Source organism: Salminus brasiliensis, chromosome 18 (genome assembly GCF_030463535.1).
Source record: "Salminus brasiliensis chromosome 18, fSalBra1.hap2, whole genome shotgun sequence".
Lineage (NCBI taxonomy): Eukaryota > Metazoa > Chordata > Actinopteri > Characiformes > Bryconidae > Salminus > Salminus brasiliensis.
The window spans coordinates 20,855,322-20,881,794 of NC_132895.1; the positions used below are offsets into that span (position 1 = coordinate 20,855,322).

General features: G+C 40.4%; 1 protein-coding gene across 2 annotated transcripts in view; it reads right to left on the minus strand.

The window, feature by feature from the left end:
- Positions 1–20,758, minus strand: part of gria1b (glutamate receptor, ionotropic, AMPA 1b) — an 84,369-nt gene extending 63,611 nt beyond the window's left edge. For both annotated transcript variants that reach the window (XM_072662241.1, XM_072662240.1), the window contains exons 1-3: positions 20,314–20,758; positions 19,833–19,967; positions 5,122–5,361 (exon numbers count right to left, since the gene is read on the minus strand). In XM_072662241.1, the coding sequence (XP_072518342.1) occupies positions 5,122–5,361; positions 19,833–19,967; positions 20,314–20,413 (475 nt within the window). In that variant the 5' untranslated portion in view covers positions 20,414–20,758. The remainder of the gene's footprint in view (positions 1–5,121; positions 5,362–19,832; positions 19,968–20,313) is intronic.
- Positions 20,759–26,473: the final 5,715 nt, after the last annotated feature.

Genomic DNA, 26,473 nt, shown 5'->3' on the forward strand with positions numbered 1-26,473 from the left:
GAGATGGATTTTGTATTCAGCACAGAGCGTCTTTTTATATTACTCTTCTACACCCACCCTGTGTATTTCCCAAAGCTCACCTGCTCCCTCCAATCTGATGCCACCTTCTGCATTTTATGGGGTTTTTAGGGTTTATTGCTCCTGATGATAAATGATTAGTAAAAAGTGTATTATTAAAATGATCTAACCCCAACTGCTGTAATCATAACACCTGTAATAAAAACAACAAGTAATGATGATCATTACAGTATGAGCAAGAAGGTTAACTGATTTGGAATTATCTCAAACTGCACTTCTGGTTTTGACTATTACTGTACCAGGCTAAAAGATAATAGGGCTCACAATTGGCAAAAACCTGTCTGTCTGTTTTATGATGCAGGGCTTGTGATTCAATATAATGTGCGGTATTGCGATTTATATTGCGTTTGAGGTTTAAAGGCTGTGGCACCGTTACTTTTATGTACATCCTAATACTTTTAATTTATGAAGCAATAACTTGGAACTTGGATACCTGTTGTCAGCAGTTAGTTGTCAACAAGCTTCGTTACTGCTCTGGCATATCTTAAAGTAGCGATATGTAGCACTAATCATTGTGATTCTCCACTGAGCGCCGCTGTTGTTCCTACTCCAGGCTCAACGCGCTGCTAACTGCAGTGTGTAAGAACTGCGTAATGCTATGTAACCTGATAATATTCCTCTACTGCCTCAGTCCACAAGCTCCTTTCACTTTCTGTGACAATTACACGTCCCAACTTCTATTTTGGCAGCATCTTCATCTGAATTCAAAACAAACTGATTGTAACTGCGGTAAATTACTCAACGTTCACATGGGGAGGGGCACTGGAGGTGTCACAGTAGGCAGATGCATTGCTGTTGGCACTGTATCTAAAACTTGTCTTTAGTAATTATTTAATGAATACAGTGTTCTAATTAAGAATCTTTCAGTAAGTCTAAAAATCTTAATCCGCTCCTTAATCCTCCACCCCCACACTCCCTCCCACGGCGACCATTGTTCTGCACCCATTGTTAGACGGATAGATTACCAAAATGCACTTCATTCTGGTGAGATGACAGTTTCTGGCAGCATTAAGAAGAAGCCGTTCCCTGCACACGGGAGAACAGGGTCAGGCAGGCACCAAAAACACTGTTATAATATCCCAATATGAGTATAATAAGCAAAACTCCTGACATTGCATCCTTCTGCCATTGTAAATTAATTTGGATTGTTAAATACATGAGCGTAAAGAATGGTTGTATTCCCAGAGTAAAGCATCTACTAAACATGTTAATGACAAATTTCTGTTGATGTTAATTTGTCTTCCTCTCATACCTGTTTTATAAATATTAAAGTGTGATGAGCAAAGTTTAAACTTGAGATTAAACATTAGATAAAACAAGTTTTCTTCTGAAATAACTGAATCACAGCATACACTGATTTTTTTTTCAAAACTTTACACAAATATATAAATCACATATAAATCATATTGTGTCTTAAGTACCAAGATATTACCATTACATATTTACCAACTGTAGTACAGAATTAATTACATTGCCACCTTATTTAGATTCTGTATTAACACCTCATATTTCCAAACACCCCAGTAGTTCCCTGTTAAGTGGTCTAAACAAGGAATTTCTGACATTTTAAGTGAGATTCCAAATGATAGGGAGTGAAAGCGTTCAGTTCAAAGGCAACTTAAAACTGCATAGGGAGTAATGTTTTTTTTCCCACTATACAAGACGCTGACAGTAAATATAACAGCTGGCTTGTTATGTGAGAGAATCACAAGCAATACAACACAATGTAAACATGACACAAACCTGTTGTCTGTCCATAAAATCACATGAATACCCATATATTATATTGTGCATACACAATATAATATTATTAGTGATCCAAGATTGCTGTCTTTTATTTCCGTGATGTCGTTGCAGGCTAGTCCAAAAAAAGGGATTTCACCAAATGAAGTGCCCATATTCGATATTATATGATAAGTGTGTAGGGGGTACAAGGACACTGCTTTGGGCCCATGTGAAATGGAAGTCTTTTCAACGCTTAACGTTTCCAAGGACTGTCTGTTTTGACAGAAAAATATAATGTGACAAATATGTAATGCAGCCAATCACAGCCTGCTGTTTTAGAGAGGTGACTAGAATTTAGCTGGAAAAACAATTCTTTCTTTCCTGCTGAATTTATGCAAAAATGTGATGTTTAAAACACAACTGATATCCAAAGCTCTGTTTATGTGTGGGTGGAGTGAGGCTGAGACTACCGCGCTTTCAACGTATTTCTATTTGTTTAGGTGTAAAGTTTAGTATCCACACTTTTATCAGAAATTCTCCAGTGAGCTGTGATTACAAATGCTTGCATGTTTTTATTACAGCTGGCTGGATTACTGCATTGTCAAGGGTTGGCACGTATGGCACAATGGACCTAGATGTAAAAACAAGGTGAAATAGTGTCTCGGTTTGTGTCTACTGTTCAGGCTTGGCTAGAATGCTTGAATAGAATTGCCTCATTTTAACGCACACATAGACACATAAGGAGTTACTTAAAAGGTTCAAAATAGCCCTGAGCCGGAGCGCTGCTGTATCTAGGCAACAGTAGAGCAATGGGGGGTTCCAGAGGTGTTTGAACATGAGTGTCACAGTACACTCTCTAACCTTGATCAGTTCAGCGACGATGAACGTTTGGTAGACAAACATGTCAATTAATTATCCCATTGGTTCAGCGACTCAGGAGAAGAGCTCCTTGAGCAAACAACAACCCATTACCAGACAGGTTTCATATGCAGATGAAGGATTTACATGTTACATAATTTTAGTTGTCCTTCGCAACTGTCCTTACTTTTTCTTGCTTTCTCCTTGAAAAGTGGCTAAGGACTTGCCAATCACTGCAGCAATGATAAGACACATGATCAAGTCACTTCACATGCTCAAGAAAGGACATTTGAGGATTCCAGTTCCTTTTCAACAATGAGTCACAAGTAAAGGTGCCTCTCTAGGCATCAGACAAGAAATTCTTCCATGTCCTGAGTGTACTAAACACAAGGGAACTGTAAAAACTGCACAGCACAATATGTATCTAACTAAGCCTGGGTCATAAATGCTTATTACAGTCAAATCCTAATCCTAATCACTCTTTTTCCCCAATATTGTTCATTCAAGTGTAGGGTATTTTCAGTAAATTGAGCATGAATTGAAAAATATGTCTTTATGGTATTTAAACCAGTGCTATCAACAATGGTCTGGATTTTACTTGCCGATTCATTTGGTAGGAACTCTTTAAACATGGAGGGAGGAAGCTCAGAATCAGAATCAGAATCTCTTTATTTCACCAAGTATGTTACACATACAAGGAATTTGTCTTGGTGAGAGCAACACGTATGACAACTAACAAAAACACAGAACACAGATTATTTACAGTATTACTAACTAAAAGGAAGGCTATCAGTGTTATTTAGCCCCTGAAAGCCTGAACCATCAAATAATTGCCAGAAAATGTTAGTTCTTTACAACTTCAGTGTTTGTTTGACCATCTGACTAATTATTTTGAAAAAGAAATTAAATAACACTTATATTTGATACATAGAGAACATATTGCTCACAGTGGCTTTTAAAAACACCTAAAACATGCACTAAATTGTTCAGAAATCTATGTGTATTTTACTGGTGAATGCAGTGCACAGATAATCCACCAGCGGTTATCCCATAGTGTTATTTATTGATATTATTTTATAATTATTTAAGGTAATTAACTATTTAGTTATCACACTGATGTTGCAGATGCCTCAAAACGTCGAATACACTCTATTTCCAAAAACAGATGTGCAAATGCTCATACATAGCTTGTCTAGTCCCTGTAGAGAAGTACTGCCAAAAACATAGGACTCTGTGGAGCAGGTAAAGTAAAGTAAAGTAAAGTATTGGCACCATGCCTAAAGCCAGGTGTGGGATGCATTGGCCGTATTGGCAGCCCCCAAAAATGCATCATGTGTTCATTTAATTCGACTTTACACATCCTGTGACTACTGCACAAGCCCACATTACGATGGTAAAACCATAGATTGTGCAGCCCTAAATGAAACTGTGTTCTCTGGAATGCTGAAAAATCTATCAGAAAGCCTTTCTTATGGGAAATATACTATACTATACTATATATTTGAGAATTTCCCCACTGCGGGACTAATAAAGGACTATCTTATCTTATACTATAACAATGTTTTTTTCAGCCAATTTTCTCAGCCTTACACCAAAGACGTACCACTTTTTTAAACATACTATCTTTTCCCTCACATTTAACAAACTCACATTTAGATGAATGCACTCCCTCATAAGCCTCAGAAATTAGATTAACTCAGTATGGAAAACAATTGATTTGTATATATTAATAAATACACAATTTACAGGTAAATTAAGTTTATTGCAAGTCAAGTGAGTAAAGGCATCCTCCACACACCATATGGATAAATGTAATTACTGGCCTTTCCACAGTGGAATCTTGTGGTTCCCAAGGCTCTGAAACATCAGACTATAGCAAAAAGGCCATTATACTCAGAGCCCAACCGAATATCGCTGCACAGTATCATGTTCCTCCTCACATTTCCACATTACAAAGCTTTCACAGCAAACTCCAGATTCTAGCTCCTCATTCTAAATCACTATAATCTATATATTGCAAGCCCCAGAACTTCATAAAACACTCTGTCCTTTATCACATCAGCAAAGGAACCCAACACAGAAACCCTTTTCACCAAGCCACTTTACCCTAGAATTTGTTTAGCTCTCTCAGGAAGCCCTAATGACGCACATCGTTCTTGCTATATATATATATATATATATATATATATATATATATATATATATATATATATATATATATATATACACACACACACACACACACATATACATATATATTTACTCTGTGGAGACATGCTATGCTACTAGTCATTACAAAATGAAGGGTATTAAATGAAGTGTGTTAACCAACCTTTCAATAGTTTTCAAAACATAAACAACCTATCAATGGATATTTCTTTAAGTAACTATTTTTGCAAATGAACAAATGTGTGTATGATGGAGAACATTTTGTTAGTGTAATGAATCTTTATTCGTTACCTGAGTCAGAACTGTACATGTAGACAAACTTGGTCCACTTGTAGTGCTCCACAAGGGCAATCAGGGCGTCTTGTAGCTCGGGCCTCAGCTGGATCACAAACTGGTTGTTGGTGTCAATAGGGAAGCTTGGCGTGACGAAGCAGACGTGCAGAGCCCCGCAGAACGACATCAGCATGTTCATGGTCTTCCTGTCGTACAGACCAATGATGGCGTAGACTCCCTTAGAGAACTGGGAGCAAACTGTGAAAAGGAACAACAGAAGGTTAGGAAGCCCAGTCCTGATTTTAGATACCTCATTTGGCATCCTTATTACACATGAGGCCGAACGTGACAAAACATGGTAAAATAACTTGTCAATGCAATCAGGGAAATGAATCATTTATGAAATAACTTATTAACAGCTCAAGTTATAAATAAGTCATTAACATTAAAGCTTATTATACAGTATTAAATAGTCACTACTTTGAATGTTTTAGCAACTATTATATAAGCAGTACAGAAAGTATACAGTTAGAAGAAAAAGGCAGAAGCTCGGTTTGAATTTCAGGGACTTACCAGGCCCTTTATTAACAAGCAAGAATTTTCCAAATACTCATTTATCCTGTTCTAATGAAACTTTTCAAGCTCCTGAAAGCCAGGCTGACTGTTTCCATAGCATTCTGTATAACAAGCAATTATATCTTTGTTATAGAGACAGTATTTCTACTGGATTCATAGAATTGGTAATAATACTCCATAATGGTCTCATATTTGCCATTTAAGTGATTAACAAAGGATCATAGAAGTATAAGAGCTCTTTACTAATTATTACTCTACACTTTCACACACTTGGCTCTCACAATTAATTCATCTATTCATCTGATTGACAATTATGTGTGACTGTTCCAATGATTCAAACAAATAAGGGCATCATTGATCTGAATGAGAATTCATTATCTCTTCTCTTTGTAAGGACTGTCCATCTACAGATGAACAGGATGAACCAGAGGCCTCATCAACCGCAGTACTGACACAAAGACATAATACTACTGTTTGTAAATCAGATCAAAAAGTTGACATTTTAGATATGAGGTTTTTGCTTGAAAGTGACGATATCCGACATCACTGATAAAATCTAAGAGAAACACATAAGCTGTGGTCTTTGACTCATAAAACACAATGTTAAAAATCTATTTTCTAAATGTTAACTGATAACACAATGTTGACAGAACACAAGCAGTGGAAAAAAACATGTAAGATAGCTGTAACTTGCATTGCCACACAATCTAATATCACAGTGTCCGCAAATTTTATCACAGATGAGTGGCAGCTAGTGTCTCATGTCAGGTCAAGTCAAGTCCAGTCAAGAGGCTTCTGTCATTCCATCTGAGTACAAGACCACAGTCGAGCGAAATTACGTTCCTCCAGGACTATGGTGTAACATGGAAAACAAACAATACAGTACAGATACATACAGTACAAACATTAATGTGCGAACACAGAATCATAGAGATGTATATGTGAGTGTGTATGAAGTATGTGTGTGTGTGTGTGTGTGTGTGTGTGTGTGAGAGAGAGAGAGGGTCTCAGCTCAGTCCTTGTGTGTTAAGGAGTCTGATTGCTTGGGGTAGAAGCGGTTGCAGAGTCTGACAGTGATGTCTCGGACAGCAGCAGTGAGAAGAGCATGTGTGAGGGGTGGGTGGGGTCTGAATAAGCTCCATACAAAAGAAGCAAATGAGAGCCACATGGGTGCAATTATGGCTGAACCATTAAAGAATGTACCAGAGGAATGGCGTTTATAAAAAATCTAAAGTTAGTTATTGATAATGCTAAAATGAGTGAATTCCTACATGATGCCATGTCCACATGCTAAACCTGGCCTCTCAGCAAATGCTGAAGTTGCTCACTGTGTCAAGGCTACTAGGAAAGATAAGGCAAATTAATACTATTACTAGTATTACAATTTCCCACTGCAAAACCTTCCAGCTGACTAGCCACATCACTTCCATTTGTTTCATTAATAAAAGATGTTGAATCGTAATCAAATCAATATTACTCATACTGATTACCACCCAAACCATTCAGATTTCAAGCAGTTTCACTGCACAAACAGTTCAAGCAGTTCCACTGCTGATAACGTCTCTGAAGAGAAATCCGGGAATGGTGCCCAACAGGTGATAAATCATTGTCCAAGAGATATGTATAGTATGGGCCACATTTTGAGCAGGGGGAGACATGATGGGGGTATACAAGAGCACAGGTCCAAACCCCCTAAAACACTTGAGAAACTGATGGATACACAGACTACAGACTAAACTGTCTGCCTTTTTTTAGAAAGATGAGGACAGAACACAGGGAGTAGGTGGAGAAAATAATCTTTTAGAAACTAAAAGGATCAGCTAGCATGAATCCATCCTGCCCCATTTTCACTTATTTGCAGTATCAGTTTATTTTTCATTGTTAATTTAATTTTACTTTTATTCCCATTGACTTTAGACAGAAAAAAGTTATTTACGGTAACAAAAAGGTTCTGTGGCCATACAACAAGATAGAAATCATTTTAGTCATACAGACATTTTTAAATGAACAACAAGTTTGTAATAATAAGAGGAAGAATAAAAAAAGGTGCAATAGAGAAAAAAATAACTGGATCTTATAACATTATGTAGGCAACTGAAAGGCACTTAAAAAAAACATTAAAAACGTATTTAAATAGATCTTTGATTTGTGATGGTTCTATATATAACAACTAAAGAACCTTATTTTTAGAAGGTTATTTTTGTCTGTATTATAATTAATCAAGTATCATAAAGCCTAAGCATTTCTGGACTTTTATTTTTGGCCCATTCAGGAGGCCAAACTAGCTTTAATGCAGAAGTGAAGCTACTACAGTCAGACATCATACTTGACCCACTACGCCCATCACTGCGATGGAGTGTCTTGTCATTTGCATTGAGCTATTTCGATTCGCTTGGGCTCAAAGAAATGTGAATGAAGGCTGTGCTACTACAGTGACACACATGAACTTGAAATCTTACCTTCAGGCAAAGCAAACTTTCAAACCAAACCAGAACAGCCCACTCTCCTCTGGGAATAGCATCTCCAGTAGTGAGCCTCTACTATTTCACTCTCCACCCACCACCCTGAGCTCCATTCATACATCATCCTCCATACAAATCAGCAGCATTCTCACAGCCACTGCACTGATAGCACAAATTAACAAATGTTCTGTCATTACTTCAAGATATGTATCTTTTTTTTTGCAGGAGATAAAACAGCTGTGCGAGGCTGCACAAAGCCATTATCTCTCACTTGAAGAGATAACCGTATATTTCCATGTGCGTTTGCATAGCTTCTTTTTTATCAGTCTTTCCTCCTCCAATGTCAGATAAAAGAACATGGTTTAACAGATTCTGAAGCAGTGGTGATTGCAGAGTGGCAGGATGCCTTTCTTGCACGGCTGTGATTGTGTATGCGAGGTGGAATGTGCGGTCAGAGACGGAAAAAGCAGCCTTTGGCCCGAGGCGATCTACCCAACGCTTCCATGTTTGTGACACCCAGGTCCAGAGGTAAGCGATCCTCTCTGATCTCCAGGCTCCCCTGTGGAGATCTGAGGAAAGTGCCTGCATCAGCTTGCTCTGGCAGCCCATGCTCTGTTTCAGCTCCCCCTGTCTTCAGATTGGGAAAAAGGAGACCGGCACAGACCCGCATAGATTTGGCTGGAACTGTACCTTATGAATTGCATATTGCATTTAGTTAATTGATATGGATTATGATCATTTATTTAGTATCTCTTTTTATAAAGAATGGTTTAACATGTATGGGCTTTGCATTAGATGTGATAATAGTGAGAAACATGTTTTTTCAGCTGCTGGATTGGTGGATTGGTTTCTTTAGTAAAGATGTAACAGAAAGAGGTTACAAGATTCTGGATTTTAACTCCCCCCCCCCACACACACACCCTCTTTAAACTGCTCTTTCCACCCCATGCTTATAACCTGGAAGATAATTCATTCTTTGAATTCAGAGTAATTACTTTCATTTTACTATAATATTAAAATGTCATTATGTAATTACATATTACACATACATATTTAACTTTAGCAATGAGTTCCTTCATATATACTGTACTCTGTTAATATCTGCATTTTCAACAAAATATCTTAATTGCCGGCAATAGAGTTTAGAATCAAACATCTAAAATACTTCAACAAAATCTTTACAAACAGAAGACAGTTGTACACACTGGTCTAGCACAACAAGCATTTACCACTTTAACATAAATATAAACTAACTTGTACAGCTCAAACTGAGAATGATATTTTAAAATGACAACGTGTTTTTCTTCTGTGTCTATCTAGTACATGTCCAAATAAACTCATTCCCCCATATGCATTGAAGAGAGCGCTGTGGGAAAACAGGCCCACCATAGTTGCTAGTTTAGCGTCATGCTGAGTTTAAATGAAAGGGAAATTAAGCAAACCTGGATGAACCAGTTAGCTAAATGTCCCTGAAATCAGTACACAACAACCATAAGACCATTTACTCAGCTTTGTGCTTTCAGATATGAGGCTTCATCATTTAAATGTGTGTGATTTAAGCCTTGTTTAGTGCTGCAGTGTTTATCCTGCTAGCTAGCTTATCCAAGCCTATATAGCCATCAACATGTTCAAATATGGCAGAGCTGGTCTAATTTCACCTTTCTGTCAGAGTTTGAATACACAGATTCTCTAAACTTGGGTTTTTGAAAGTTATTCCAAGAGAAACAGCAGGCTAACAGCAAGACCTCTGATTTTAAATGGACCTGAAGGAGTCTTATAGACGTCGCTCTCTGCGAAGTGACAGATGCAGCATGAAAGTTAGTTGTGCTGCCTTGTCAAAGCGTGGTGTTTACCATGGTGTTTATTTTTAGGTAAAGTTTCATTAATAAAACAGCAGTTAGGTTATTTTGAAAAACATGGATTATTTATTTATTCATTCATTTTCTTTTTTTTTATGATGTCCAAAACAGAATACTGAGAATATCAAAATTCAGATTAAAATCATAGGCAGAGTGTATCATTACACCTCTACTGACAGTAAACATGAAAGTGTACCAGAATCAACCAGTCATGTTTTGATGTATACTGAGTGGACCTGAATTGGGAATATGAGCTGTGGTCTAAACAGGTTTCAATCAGCCGGAATGTCTTTGCAAACATGGCAATACGTGTGTTAATGTCAATACGTGTGTTACGTGCTTTAAAAGTCTACGATCTAGCATAAATGAGCATTTCCACAGCAGTGGCCTTTTTTTTTTATTTATGGCCCAAACTGAACGGACTAGCTTTAACACTTATCACTTCACCAGTGTGACTTGTATTGTTTAGGAATAAAAACAAAGTGATAAGCCTATAGTTTGCTTTTTAGCTTAGCTAAAAGAATTAAATTAATATCACATAAACCTATATTCATAAGGTTAGTGGCTTTGTTTGCTCAACATGTGTCTACACACACACACACACACACACACACACACATATATATTCTAGCTTATACTGACAGCTGTCAAGAGGATATCATTAGTTTGGAAGACTGTGAAAAACTTACTCTCCAAATTATATTATCATATTATGTCTTTCTTTTCCAGCAGCCATACAAAATATCCCCTGTTTCAAACAACTTTGTGCTCTTTAAAAACATTTCAATAAATAAAAGCAATGGATGGACTGGATTGGATGTAAGTAACAATAGTATTTTACACACCCCCAAAAAAAATATTATTGTTCAGGGTAAAGACTATAATAATATAATAAAATAATATTTTTCCTTGCTTCTGTTTATATGATGCCGTAATACTTTGACACTGTATTATGCTGTGAAACTGTGATATATTTTTTGATTATCATACTATTAGAAATTCAAACTGTAACATGCCTATTACATTATGGGCTTCAGATAATATGATACTAGTATGATATAGTATGAAAAGTATGATATTAGTCTGGTAACTGCCCTACAAAATGAATTTGTGCCACCACACATGCAAGCTTTATTAAAACAATGTCTGTTCTTTGAACCACAATATTAGCTCTGTATGATATCACACATATTCACCATGATTGCCAGATTACTAAATCTATCTTAGTCGTCCTATAATATCAGTGAAGGACAAAGGTCATCCAGTGTCTCACAGACGGTCTTTATGCCATAAACATGCCTTATCTTTCTCACTCTAATTCCCAGCTGCCTCCATAATCCCCTCAGGACAGGTGCATATTCCTAGTGGCCAACAACATCAGGCTAATGAGATCCCTGTCATACGCAATCAACAATGAAGCGCCCCGAGCCAGTGTATGCTGCAAGAGCCAAACACAGTCTTGACTGTGTGACAGGGCTTTATTTTGAAATCCTCTGAGGGCTGGAAGTTCTTGCTAAAGGCCATGCAGCTGATCCAAGAGTGACGATATCAGATTATGACCTGTAGCTGAGGACAGAGAGCAGGCCCCACATTCAGACACCCCTTTTACATCAGGGCACATTTTCTCTCTAAAGTTCTGTAGTCTTTTAATTCCTTGTTGGGTTCACCTTCGCAGTTACCAAGCAGGTACAAGCGCCTCAGTACCCTCCAGGAAAGCCATGTAATCCACAGGGAGAACCCACAAAGCGCTGTTTGTTCTGAGTCTCGGTCTGATGTAAGCTGACTCAATGGGCCCCTTTGGAGCCTTGCTGATTGACATGCTACGGACATTTGGTTTGGCTGCCTGTCAGGGTGATAAAGGGACTGATATGTGTAGAAACCAGGGCTGAGAGGGTCTGATCAGATGAATGCCCTGAACAGGCTGTCATAAAGCCTTATGCCACTGCAGGTGCTTTGTCTATTCAGGCCAGGATTTCCTTCACATGAGGCATGTCGGAAAGATGAATCTGAAAATACACTGAACAATGTAGGTCTGTCAGAAGGAAGTGAAATAACATGTCTTGTTAAAGCTATAAAAAGCTAATACATAAAAAAGCTATCACATTTTTAACAGCTCCCAGGAGTCTAAAACTTCACATTTCATGTTATTTTATATGATCTTTCAGTTCTTTAAGATTTAGAATGGGCTGTGTTTCAAAAATTATCCAAAATAATTATAAGCCACACACAAAACAATGTGTTTATGTGCAGTTCCTCCTTTTCAGTTAGCTAAGTCCTTCTTAAGCAGGGCAGACATTCAGATGCGAAATGAGACGCATCTGAATGCTTTCTTTCCAGCAGCCATACAAAATATCCTTCAATAAATAAAAGCAATGGATGGACTGTATTGGATGTAATAGTATTTTACACCCCCCATCCCCACCCCCCCAAAAAAGCAAATATTCTGTTCATGGTAAAGACTATAATAATATAATAAAATAATATTTTTCCTTGCTTCTGTTTATATAATGGCGTAATACTGTGACACTGTGAAACTGTGATATTTTTTGATTATCATACTATTAGAAATTCGAACTGTAACATGCCTATTACATTATGGGCTTCAGATAATATGATACTAGTATGATATAGTATGAAAAGTATGATATTAGTCTGGAAATTTGGAAAGTGTTATTTTATATGATCTTTCAGTTATTTAAGATTTAGAACGGGCTGTGTTTCAAAAATGATCCAAAATAATTGTAAGCCACACACAAAACAATGCGTTTATGTGCAGTTCCTCCTTTTCAGATAGCTAAGTCCTTCTTAAGCAGGGCAGACATTCAGATGCGAAATAAGACGTCAGAAGTCTTAACAAATTTACACAAACTACAGCTTTTTAAATGTCACATGGAAATGTTAAGTGCAGGATGAGTTACACTGCAAGTCATATTGCAGTTGTAGCACACAGCAATATAATCCCAACACAATATTAGATACAGCTCTAATTAACAGCTTTCAACAATTGCCATTTGCTCCCCATCATATTCGACAAATGCTAAGGATTCTCAGGAGGATGTACCTTCAGTGTTCTGTGAGACAGTAGAGTGTTGCAGGTGACAATTATCACTTCAACATCAGCAGCATAAAATCCACTCTCATTTTAGTCTGTGACTGATGCTAATAACAATTATATGGGCTAAGAATATTATAATATATATATAATATAACTTTATACTTTTTACATTTCTTTAACTGAAATAAACAAGAGAACACTTCTAAATAATTTAAATGTCATAGCACTGGGCGCTGTTATTGATGATGCTTTGTTTGATGATGCTGGTTTCTGATTATTACCTCTTATTTTTCATCAGTTCTCTTTATAAAAACATTTTATCAAGCTGTGTTGAAATTCACCAGCTCAGCCTGTATTGCCACCATCGAGTTCAACAGTAGAAGGCTTATACTGGGTTCTATAGTGGCACAACTGTTTAAGGGTTTATTCAAGCCATTCAAAGTTTCTTAATGGAATACATGCATTCACATATGCCATAAAAAAAAAAACATTTCTCAAGAATGTGCTGTCCTTGGCACAAATAACCAATATCCAATACATCTTTATTTCTGAATCACCTTAATTTCCAGATATTTTTCATCTTCTTCTACACTGATTAAGGCCCACTGTGCAAATCCTAAATCACCTGTCTCTAAAGGCTCATCTTGGTTTAATTATGTTAGGAATACGTTATCGTCTTTCATCGTAATTCATTAGCTTCTATTCACACGAGTCCTCTCAATAATTTCACAGAACTAGGTCATGTGTCGATCAATTGCTCTGTCAATGTTCCTGGGACTTCGGCTTTGGCCTGCATTCACACTAAACTCCTTCTTGATTCATTACTATCAGATTCCTGTTCAAGTGCGTTAAACGAACTTGTGTGGAGAACATCAAATAAATGGAGAGACATTTTACTCAATGTATTTTAGGCAATGTTTCTTTATATGTATGACCATGACAAATCTTGGATCTTTGCATGCGTGAATAGTTACTTTCCATGATGGAGAACCTGTTGGACCTGGTTCTCATTTCAAAATCGGGTCTAAAAAGTCTTTTTTGCACAATATAAAGATCTTTTTTTGCCAAGAATGTAACATTAGTCCACCCCAAAGCAAAAAGCATTTATACCACTACCTGTACTGTAGGAATACTATTCCACCCTCCAGTAGTCTGTGCACTGTAAAAACTAAAAACTGGGTCATTCTGTCTACCCAAATACCTGTTGGGTTATTCCCACAGTTTTGCTGGAACCCAGTCTCTGATGTCACAGTAACAACTCAGCCAATGGATCATTTTTCATCGTTAATTAACAGCACCCGAAGAAGTCAGTAAGAAAAGAGTCAATTAAACTGCCTTTTCAGACAGCAGCGAAGAATCATTGGGGAAACTTCCATAAAATATAGAGGTTCTATCACTTATTATTGAGTAAAACCAATTGAGATATGATATGTACAAACAATATTATAAACTGTATTTTTCTGAGCTGTTTGTGTTGCTGTGTTACTCAGTATTTCCGGTAGGTAAGGGGTACTGTAGCTATATTTACCATATTTGCCAATTTACAGCTGTAGAAAGTTATCTCCATAAGAGTTTTGAAGTTGGCTACAATAGCGAAAGTTACTTAGTTACACTAGCTAGCTAATCTTGGACTAAACCTAAATTGCCTTACACTAGTCTTTATATATCCATTTCTTTGGATAAGTCATTACTTCTGAGCAGAAAATGTCCATCACTGGTTTTGTTTTGTGTCTATAAAATATTTGTCATATTTCTCTTTATAGGCTGGAACAAACATGCCCCAATATATGCAGCAAGCTGAGAAACATGATAAATTTGATCCTAATTGAACAATGTGTCAATATTGACCAGTGCTTCTGTCACGCATCCCTAACAGGTGGATAACCCATCATGTGTTCTGCTATATAGTATACAGCAGCGCTGGGTTGTAGAAAGATTTTTTTTAACCCTGCAGTTCTTGTGTGGGGTCTTGTGTGTCCTATGTCCCCTTACCAGGAACACTCTGCAGTTTGTAATCACTTTTTTAAACATACTACTAACTACTATATTCTGCCACAACCTGCTGGACTTTTCCATCATCTGAATATGCAATCTCCTCCTTGATATGGTAATTCTAAACACCTCTCAACTCTCACCGCCGCCACCACCACTACCCACCCCCACAAAGAGCACCTGTCCGACTCCAGTTAAATATTACCAACCCCCCTTCTGCATAAATGGATTTTTAACAACTGCACTCCTCTTCTACTTCTGCCAGGCAGGAGAGGAGCGCTGCTACATACGCACAAGTCTTAACTTCGGAAAATAATCACTTTAGCTATGATGCGATGAATAATAGATTAAATGAACGTGGCAGAGCTGAGCTGAGCTGGGCTGCGCCGAACGATTAGCGGAGCTCCTCTGAGACACGGCCACTTAGGCAGCCCTTTCAGGCAACTGTCACAGCAAACCTGCACTGCACTGTGCATGTGTTTGCATAAACAGTCCCCTTCGTGTACCTACACCCCTGCCAGCACTGTGCCACACATCAGGCCATTTTTTGACATCGCCAAGGTCTCATCCCAGCTGGGAGATGCATGTAAACATGCTCAAGGAAAGATTGTTTGATGGTAATCCATAAGACGACATAGTTGATTTGGACAATGTGGCTATTGAGGCAATGTAAAGAAAAGGGGAAAGTATACATTTGGATGGAAAAAGAAAAAGTACATGACAGGGCCACTTGAAGGCTGCAGTCTTCACTTGATGGGGTTGTGAAATTCGCTGGACTGCATGCACATATTAGTGTAACATAAATTCATGCACTGGCCAGCACATCGCTTATGTATGAACGTGTTGCTTTCCTTTTAATCATCTTCAATGACAGATTATGATAATGCGTATCTTGGCTACAGGGCACTGTGACTAATACTCTACATTTGCATTTCTGTGTCTATTTAATAGTAAATCTTTCGCTAGGGAATGGAGTTCAAGAAGGACAGCAACCGACAAGCACATCATGCACACACAAACAGAGCGAAATGAGCATGAAATTACTAGGTTTAACAGACATTTATATTACTGCACACTGCTACACTGTGTGGCTGACATTTTCAGGGCATGAATTGGCATTTCTTAGGCACTTACAATAGACCGCATAACAGGGCACCGCAACTGTTCCGGGTTTTTTTTTTTTTTTCGTTTTAGGCTTTTTATGCTCTACTCCACTGGTAAACAGCATTTTTGTTGAGCACTGTTATATGAAACCTGAAGACTAACTTCAAAGCACCGGAGCACAAAGACAATAGCACAAAGCACATAAAAACACAGAATCTCATATTCAGTTTTACAACCACGCTCTAAAAGTGGAGAGCTAGTTATAGATGACAAACCTCTTTTTTGTCAAGTCTGTGCACTTGTTTCTCGCCAGAACAAACAGATAAATATTTGCGAATGTGGCGAATGAGTTCAGCGAACTAGACGAACCTCCCTTCTAATCATGCTTCCCAAAGCTCTTTTTCATTTCTCTCGTCCTTCTGATAGCTCTCAGCTTCCCTGGCCTGGTGTGATAGCAACTGGCAGAGCACAGAAGGAACAAACAGAGTAAATAAGATTGGGATCTTATTATGAGGGGCAGAATTTCATTTTGATGGCCTAAAAAGCATTATTCTCCTATTCTCCTCTCCTCCATCACATTCAGTGGAACCAGGGAGTATCACATCTAAGGGGAATGAGACAGAGACCATGTACTGCTAACACACCCCACGGAGAAGACTCTGTAGCCATGTAGGTAATTAGCTCCATATAATTGCTTTCACACTTCAGACATACAGACGCGGTGCCTATGCATTGCTCTGCTTTGAAGCCCTCCTTCTCCCAGCACACTTCACATACACACCCTAACACGATCACTCTCAGGATCAATTGCAAATAAACATCTCCACAATCCCCCCAATGGCAAATTCTATTCCCTTTCTATAGACCAGCAAGCACCACAGAAGCTCAGGCTTCTCAGGGCACCATCGGTGTAAACCATAATATAATGAAGAGCATTTTAGAAGGAACTTCACTGACTACAAAGCCCAGAGCACACACTTCACCAACAAACAACAACTGGATTATTTGGATATCCTTCAATAGATCATCCACATATGTTATTAACAAACTGATATTTAGGATTAAGTTAAGATTATGGAGCAGGATTAGAATTAGAATTGGGGTTCGGATTAGCAATGGGTCTAGGATTAGCAACAGGGTTAGAATTAGGGACAGGGTTAGGAATAGAACCAGTGTAAGGTTTAGGAATCAGGTTAGGAATAAAAACAGTGTTATGATTTGGACCAGTGATAAGTTTAGGAATGGGGTTGGGTTCAGGAATCAGGTTAGGGTTAAAAATAGGGTTAGGATTAGAACCAGTGTTGGGTTTAGGAATCAGATTAGGAATAGAAACAGTGTTAGGTTTAGGAATCAGATTAGGATTAGAAACAGGGTTAGGTTTAGGAATCAGGTTAGGATTATAAACATGGTTAGGATTAGAACCAGTGTTGGGTTTAGGAATCAGGTTAGGATTAGAAACAGTATTAGGTTAAGGAATCAGGTTAGGAATAGAAACAGGGTTAGGATTTTGGCCAGGGTTAGGTTTAGAAATCAGGTTAGGAATAAAAACAGTGTTAGGATTTGGACTAGGGATAAGTTTAGGAATGGGGTTAGGTTTAGAACTCAGGTTAGGAATAAAAACAGTGTTAGGATTTGGACTAGGGATAAGTTTAGGAATGGGGTTAGGTTTAGAACCAGTTAGGTTTATGAATCAGGTTAGGATTAGAAACAGGGTTAGGAATCAGGTTAGGATTAGAACCAGTGTTAGGTTTAGGAATCAGGTTAGGATTAGAAACAGGGTTATGTTTAGGAATCAGGTTAGGATTAGAAACAGGGTTAGGTTTAGGAATCAGGTTAGGATTAGAACCAGTGCTAGGTTTAGGAATCAGGTAAGGATTAGAACCAGTGCTAGGTTTAGGAATCAGGTAAGGATTAGAACCAGTGCTAGGTTTAGGAATCAGGTAAGGATTAGAAACAGGGTTATGATTAGAACGAGTGTTAGGTTAAGGAATCAAGTTAGAATTAGAAACAGGGTTAGGATTTTGGCCAGGGTTAGGTTTAGAAATCAGGTTAGGAATAAAAACAGTGTTAGGATTTGGACTAGGGATACGTTTAGGAATGGGGTTATGTTTAGAACTCAGGTTAGGATTAGAAACCGGGTTAGGATTAGGACCAGGGATACGATTTGTTTTGAGTTTCAATTTAGGCCTAAAAACTACTTAAAACACGGATGCCAGTGCAGACCAGGTTTCACATGTAGCTGCGTTCAAAAATGTGTCATTACACATTTCATAATGCAACGCAAGCGCAATCTGCACCCTGATTGTTGCCACAAGGGGCACTACAGCGGCTACACTCATTGTGTCTATCATTAGTACTTACAGGACATTAAACGCATGTTCCATTAAAAAACAGCAGCTAGGTAACTGAATTTAGCACACGTATTGTTTAGTGTTGTGTCATTATACCACATCGACCACCGGGAAAAAAATCATTTGTGTGCGGATCATGGATAGATCAACTGCAGTGAGTCTGTAAAATGTTCTCTCTTTCAAAGTGTCAGTTTTTAACTCCTGGAAACTTCAAATCAACTTAACAACTTGACAATGTTCAGCACTGACAATGTTCTGTAGTGAGGCCTTCACCCGGGACTACTCCCCATACAGATCCACAATCAAAAACATGCTTTACTAAAGGTCTTCATTGCACCCCCTGCCTCCACCTCTCTACATCTCAGAGCCCTGCTAAAAAACCTCCCTGATCGTGGGGCTTCTTACACTGCGTCAATGGGGGTCATACATTGTTCAGACAGTTTCTGGCTGGAGTTGAAATAAATAATGCCAGTTGCCTGAGTCAACCTCCGACTTCAAACACGAAGCAGTCGCTGAATGACACCGCCAGCTGAGTCTTGGGTGAGGATGCCGTCATCATGCGCACTGTCAGGAGCTGCTAATATCAGCGGGATTCGGAGCGCTCCAACGCACCTCTCGCCTTCGCACTCCACAAACACCATCCCCTTTGATGTTAAGAGATTCTTCATGTTAAGCAAATCATGCTGTAATCTTCCCAACAATGCGACAGCGGAACCTTCTAATGTCTCTTTCAGGGATCAGAGGAATATCAGATTTGTTTGGTCTGATAAGTGAACATGCCTAAAGATGAAACGATACCCGGCTTCCTCACGTTCTGCTGCAGCCAGTCCAATTAAGTGAGGATTGTGTAATCACCATGCTAGTGGGATGAAGACTGGATACATCTGATGTGACAACAATCAGACTGTCCAGTGTGGTTTCAAAGAGGACTGAAGAAGAAGCTGAAGCATGTCTGTTCATACTCATATTTGTTCATATCTGCCTCATCTAGAAAACTGCAGCTCAGCCGTACCCCCTAAAGCCAAACAGCTAGCCTGACTGTTGACCACTGAACCTTCGCTGCACAACTTTTCACTCTTGTATTCGTGCAGTGTGTGTCCAGCAGGTCCACTTTACAGCCATGATATGACCACGTCAACCAAGCCATGGCTCTCCATGTCTCACGCTAGTTCATCTTCACGTCACCTTCATTTTCCACAGCATGGCCGAAACGCTCCCGTGTCACGTGACAGCGTTACGCCTCGGCTAACAGGTGACGGCGAGCACAGCGCTTATCGCGCTACATTTTACTCAGATATTGTTCAATATGTCACACACGGAGAGAACTTACATGCGTATGTCATGGCGAAGCTGCTGCCTGTGTCCACCATGTCCACCTGTGGTACCAGTTTGGGCACCTCCTGGTTCTGAGAGAGCGCAAAGCGGAACACTTCATACTCATGGGAGTCGGTTGGGAACAGACCCCCTGCGGAGAGAAAGATGGGAGAGACGGAGCCGTTCAGCAGAAACCGACCATAAACAGACTCTCGCAGACAAAAGAGACGTAACAACAACAGTATGCGTTTTTCAAGACCCCCCCCCCCTCCTCGTCTCCCCCCCAATATGTTCAGGACACTGTAGCTGGAATAGAAACCAAATATAAACCGTATGAAATCAAAATGTCTGTTCTGGCTGAAGAAAAGGACGCCGAACTAAAGTTGCGTCCACTCTCGTGCTCTCCGTTTACTCTCTAGTCAGGAAACTTTAGACGCGCGCGCCGGAGAAGGGCCAGCAGGTCCAGGGGAGTCGAGCTCGTGCCGTCCTCCACTCACCTATGTTGATGTTACTTGGGAAACTGGAGCTCGCGCTGAGTCCGAGCAGGCCGGTGAGGAAGAGGAGAAGGAGGAGGAAGAGGGCCGAGCTTCGCTGCATATTTCCTCGTGCATCGGCGGCGCAAAAGCAGCCGGAGTGCGCGCATGTATCCCGCCGAGCTTCCGCCAAGCCCGGCCGCAGCAGCGCGCGAGAGAGACGGAATCGAGCTCCCTGCGCTTCTCACTCTCTGTCTCTCTGTCTCTCTCTCTCTCTCTCCCTCCTCTCTCTCTCTCTCCACTCCGCGTGCCGCGCGCGAAAAATAAAGCGCAAGAGCGAGGAAAGTGCGCGCGCCCGCGCCGCGCCGGAGAGAGTGAGAAAGGTGCGAGCAGCAAAAACGGGGTCACGCGAGCTCTATTCACCCAACATCAACACCACCGCGAGCGCCGCTGTAGCAGAGAGGGGATTGGGAAGGGGAGGCTGTGCGTGGTGGGCTTTATTGGGAGAACTGAGCAGACTGTACCATTCATATACACGAGCTGTACATGTAAACGACTGGATCTCATCACTACAGTTCATTAGGATTAAACATCTATATTCTGAATATCATCATTATTATTATTATTAGTCTAATATTAGCGGCGGCAGGCTGAAGTAGTATTGGCTGTTTGTAGAAGAGTAGCTATAGTAGCAGTAGCTTATTCGTAGTCGGTGTTGTAACTGTGGTACTAGTAGTAAATTGCTATTTGCTGTAACTAATATTAGTTAATTATTAATATACGTAGCAATAGTGATAGAAATAGCAGATATTCCTCATCTTCATCACAACATACTGCTCTCCTGCCCCTCTTCTTCATCACTAAAATACTGCTGTTCTGCTCATCTTCATCACTAACATACTGTTCTCCTGCCCCTCTTCATCACGAACATACTGTTCTCCTGCCCCTCTTCATCATGAACATACTGTTCTCCTGCCCCTCTTCTTCATCACTAACATACTGCTCTTCTGCTCATCTTCATCACTAACATACTGCTTTCCTGACCCTCTTCTTCATCACGAACATACTGTTCTCCTGCCCCTCTTCTTCATCACTAACATACTGCTCTTCTGCTCATCTTCATCACTAACATACTGCTTTCCTGACCCTCTTCTTCATCACTAATATACTGCTCTCCTGCCCCTCATCTTCATCACTAACATACTGCTCTTCTGCTCATCTTTATCACTGACATACAACTTTCCTGACCCTCTTCTTCATCACGAACATACTGTTCTCCTGCCCCTCTTCTTCATCACTAACATACTGCTCTCCTGCCCCTCATCTTCATCACTAACATACTGCTCTTCCGCTCATCTTCATCACTAACATACTGTTCTCCTGCCCCTCATCTTCATCACTAACATACTGCTCTTCCGCTCATCTTTATCACTGACATACTGTTCTCCTGCTCATCTTCATCACTAACATACTGCTCTCCTGCCCCTCTTCATCACGAACATACTGTTCTCCTGCCCCTCTTCTTCATCACTAACATACTGCTCTTCTGCTCATCTTCATCACTAACATACTGCTTTCCTGACCCTCTTCTTCATCACTAATATACTGCTCTCCTGCCCCTCATCTTCATCACTAACATACTGCTCTTCTGCTCATCTTTATCACTGACATACAACTTTCCTGACCCTCTTCTTCATCACGAACATACTGTTCTCCTGCCCCTCTTCTTCATCACTAACATACTGCTCTCCTGCCCCTCATCTTCATCACTAACATACTGCTCTTCCGCTCATCTTCATCACTAACATACTGTTCTCCTGCCCCTCATCTTCATCACTAACATACTGCTCTCCTGCTCATCTTCATCACTAACATACTGCTCTTCTGCTCATCTTCATCACTAACATACTGCTCTCCTGCTCATCTTCATCACTAACATACTGCTCTCCTGCTCATCTTCATCACAAACATACTGCTCTCCTGCCCCTCATCTTCATCACTACCATACTGCTCTCCTGCTCATCTTCATCACTAACATACTGCTCTTCTGACCCTCTTTTTCATCACTAACATACTGCTCTCCTGCCCCTCATCTTCATCACTACCATACTGCTCTCCTGCTCATCTTCATCACTAACATACTGTTCTCCTGCCCCTCTTCTTCATCACTAACATACTGCTCTCCTGCCCCTCTTTTTCATCACTAACATACTGCTCTCCTGCCCCTCTTCTTCATCACTAACATACTGCTCTCCTGCCCCTCTTCTTCATCACTAACATACTGCTCTCCTGCCCCTCTTCTTCATCACTAACATACTGCTCTCCTGCCCCTCTTCTTCATCACTAACACACTGCACTCCTGCTCCTCATCTTCATCACTAACATACTGCTCTCCTGCCCATCTTCTTCATCACCAACATACTGCTCTCCTGCCCATCTTCTTCATCACTAACATACTGTTCTCCTGACCCTCTTCTTCATCACTAACATACTGCTCTCCTGACCCTCTTCTTCATCACTAACATACTGCTCTACTGCCCCTCTTCTTCATCACTAACATACTGTTTTCCTGACCCTCTTCTTCATCACTAACACACTGTTCTCCTGCCCCTCTTCTTCATCACTAACATACTGCTCTCCTGCCCCTCTTCTTCATCAACATACTGCTCTCCTGCCCCTCATCTTCATCACTAACATACTGTTCCCCTGCCCCTCTTCTTCATCACTAACATACTGCTCTCCTGACCCTCTTCTTCATCACCAACATACAGGTCTCCTGCTCATCTTCATCACTAACATACTGTTCTCCTGACCCTCCTCTTCATCACTAACATACTGTTCTCCTGACACTCTTCTTCATCACTAACATACTGTTCTCCTGACCCTCTTCTTCATCACTAACATACTGTTCTCCTGACCCTCTTCTTCATCACTAACATACTGTTCTCCTGACCCTCTTCTTCATCACTAACATACTGTTCCCCTGCCCCTCTTCTTCATCACTAACATACTGCTCTCCTGACCCTCTTCTTCATCACCAACATACAGGTCTCCTGCTCATCTTCATCACTAACATACTGTTCTCCTGACCCTCCTCTTCATCACTAACATACTGTTCTCCTGACACTCTTCTTCATCACTAACATACTGTTCTCCTGACCCTCTTCTTCATCACTAACATACTGTTCTCCTGACCCTCTTCTTCATCACTAACATACTGCTCTCCTGACCCTCTTCTACATCACTAACATACAGGTCTCCTGCTCATCTTCATCACTAACATACTGTTCTCCTGACCCTCTTCTTCATCACTAACATATTGTTCTCCTGACCCTTTTCTTCATCACTAACATACTGCTCTCCTGACCTTCTTCTTCATCACTAACATACTGCTCTTCCGCTCATCTTCATCACTAACATACTGCTCTTCCGCTCATCTTCATCACTAACATACTGCTCTTCTGCTCATCTTCATCACTAACATACTGCTCTTCTGCTCATCTTCATCACTAACATACTGCTCTCCTGCTCATCTTTATCACAAACATACTGCTCTCCTGCCCCTCATCTTCATCACTACCATACTGCTCTTCTGCTCATCTTCATCACTAACATACTGCTCTTCTGACCCTCTTTTTCATCACTAACACACTGCACTCCTGCTCCTCATCTTCCTCACTAACACACTGCACTCCTGCTCCTCATCTTCCTCACTAACACACTGTACTCCTGCTCCTCATCTTCATCAGTAACATACTGCTCTCCTGCCCATCTTCTTCATCACCAACATACTGCTCTCCTGCCCATCTTCTTCATCACTAACATACTGTTCTCCTGCTCATCTTCATCACTAACATACTGCTCTCCTGACCCTCTTCTTCATCACTAACATACTGCTCTACTGCCCCTATTCTTCATCACTAACATACTGCTCTCCTGCCCCTCTTCTTCATCACTAACATACTGCTCTCCTGACCCTCTTCTTCATCATTAACATACTGCTCTCCTGACCCTCTTCTTCATCATTAACATACTGCTCTCCTGCCCCTCTTCTTCATCACTAACATACTGTTTTCCTGACCCTCTTCTTCATCACTAACACACTGTTCTCCTGCCCCTCTTCTTCATCACTAACATACTGCTCTCCTGACCCTCTTCTTCATCAACATACTGCTCTCCTGCCCCTCTTCTTCATCAACATACTGCTCTCCTGCCCCTCTTCTTCATCACTAACATACTGCTCCCCTGTTCATCTTCATCATTAACATACGGCTCTCCTTCTCATCTTCTTCATCACTAACATACTGTGCTCCTGCTCATCTTCATCATTAACATACGGCTCTCCTGCTCATCTTCTTCATCACTAACATACTGCTCTCCTGCCCCCCTTCTTCATTACTAACATACTGCTTACCTGCCCCTCTTCTTCATCATTAACATACTGCTCTCCTGCCCCTCTTCTTCATCACTAACATACTGTTTTCCTGACCCTCTTTTTCATCACTAACACACTGTTCTCCTGCCCCTCTTCTTCATCACTAACATACTGCTCTCCTGCCCCTCTTCTTCATCAACATACTGCTCTCCTGCCCCTCATCTTCATCACTAACATACTGTTCCCCTGCCCCTCTTCTTCATCACTAACATACTGCTCCCCTGTTCATCTTCATCATTAACATACGGCTCTCCTTCTCATCTTCTTCATCACTAACATACTGTGCTCCTGCTCATCTTCATCATTAACATACGGCTCTCCTGCTCATCTTCTTCATCACTAACATACTGCTCTCCTGCCCCCCTTCTTCATTACTAACATACTGCTTACCTGCCCCTCTTCTTCATTACTAACACACTGCACTCCTGCTCCTCATCTTCATCACTAACACACTCCAACTTCTCATCGAACACACTGCACTCCTGCTCCTCATCTTCATCACTAACACACTTCGACTTCTTATCTTCATCACTAACACATCTTGACTCCTTATCTTCATTACTAACACACTGCACTCCTGCTCCTCATCTTCATCACTAACATACTGCTCTCCTGCCCATCTTCTTCATCACTAACATACTGTTCTCCTGATCCTCTTCTTCATCACTAACATACTGTTCTCCTGACCATCTTCTTCATTACTAACATACTGTTCTCCTGCCCCTCTTCTTCATCACTAACATACTGCTCTCCTGCCCCTCTTCTTCATCAACATACTGCTCTCCTGCCCCTCATCTTCATCACTAACATACTGTTCCCCTGCCCCTCTTCTTCATCACTAACATACTGCTCCCCTGTTCATCTTCATTATTAACATACGGCTCTCCTGCTCATCTTCTTCATCACTAACATACTGTGCTCCTGCTCATCTTCATCATTAACATATGGCTCTCCTGCTCATCCTCTTCATCACTAACATACTGCTCTCCTGCTAATCTTCATCATTAACATACGGCTCTCCTGCTCATCTTCTTCATCACTAACATACTTCTCTCCTGCTCATCTTCATCACAAACATACTGCTCTCCTGCCCCCTTCTTCATTACTAACATACTGCTTACCTGCCCCTCTTCTTCATCACTAACACACTGCACTCCTGCTCCTCATCTTCATCACTAACACACTCCAACTTCTCATCGAACACACTGCACTCCTGCTCCTCATCTTTATCACTAACACACTTCGACTTCTTATCTTCATCACTAACACATCTTGACTCCTTATCTTCATTACTAACACACTGCACTCCTGCTCCTCATCTTCATCACTAACATACTGCTCTCCTGCCCATCTTCTTCATCACTAACATACTGCTCTCCTGACCCTCTTCTTCATCACTAACATACTGCTCTCCTGACCCTCTTCTTCATCACTAACATACTGCTCTCCTGACCCTCTTCTTCATCATTAACATACTGCTCTCCTGACCCTCTTCTCCATCACTAACATACTGTTTTCCTGCTCATCTTCATCACGAACATACTGTTCTCCTGCTCATCTTCATCACAAACATACTGTTCTCCTGCCCCTTCTACTACTACTACTACTACTAGTAGTAGTAGTAGTAGTTTTAGTAGCTACAGCAGCAGCAGTAGTACCAGCAGTAGATGTTTTGAGATAATCTCAGTGGCAATAACAGTAGTAGTATTAGTAACAGTAGTAATAGTAGTTGTAGTTCCAACAGCAGTA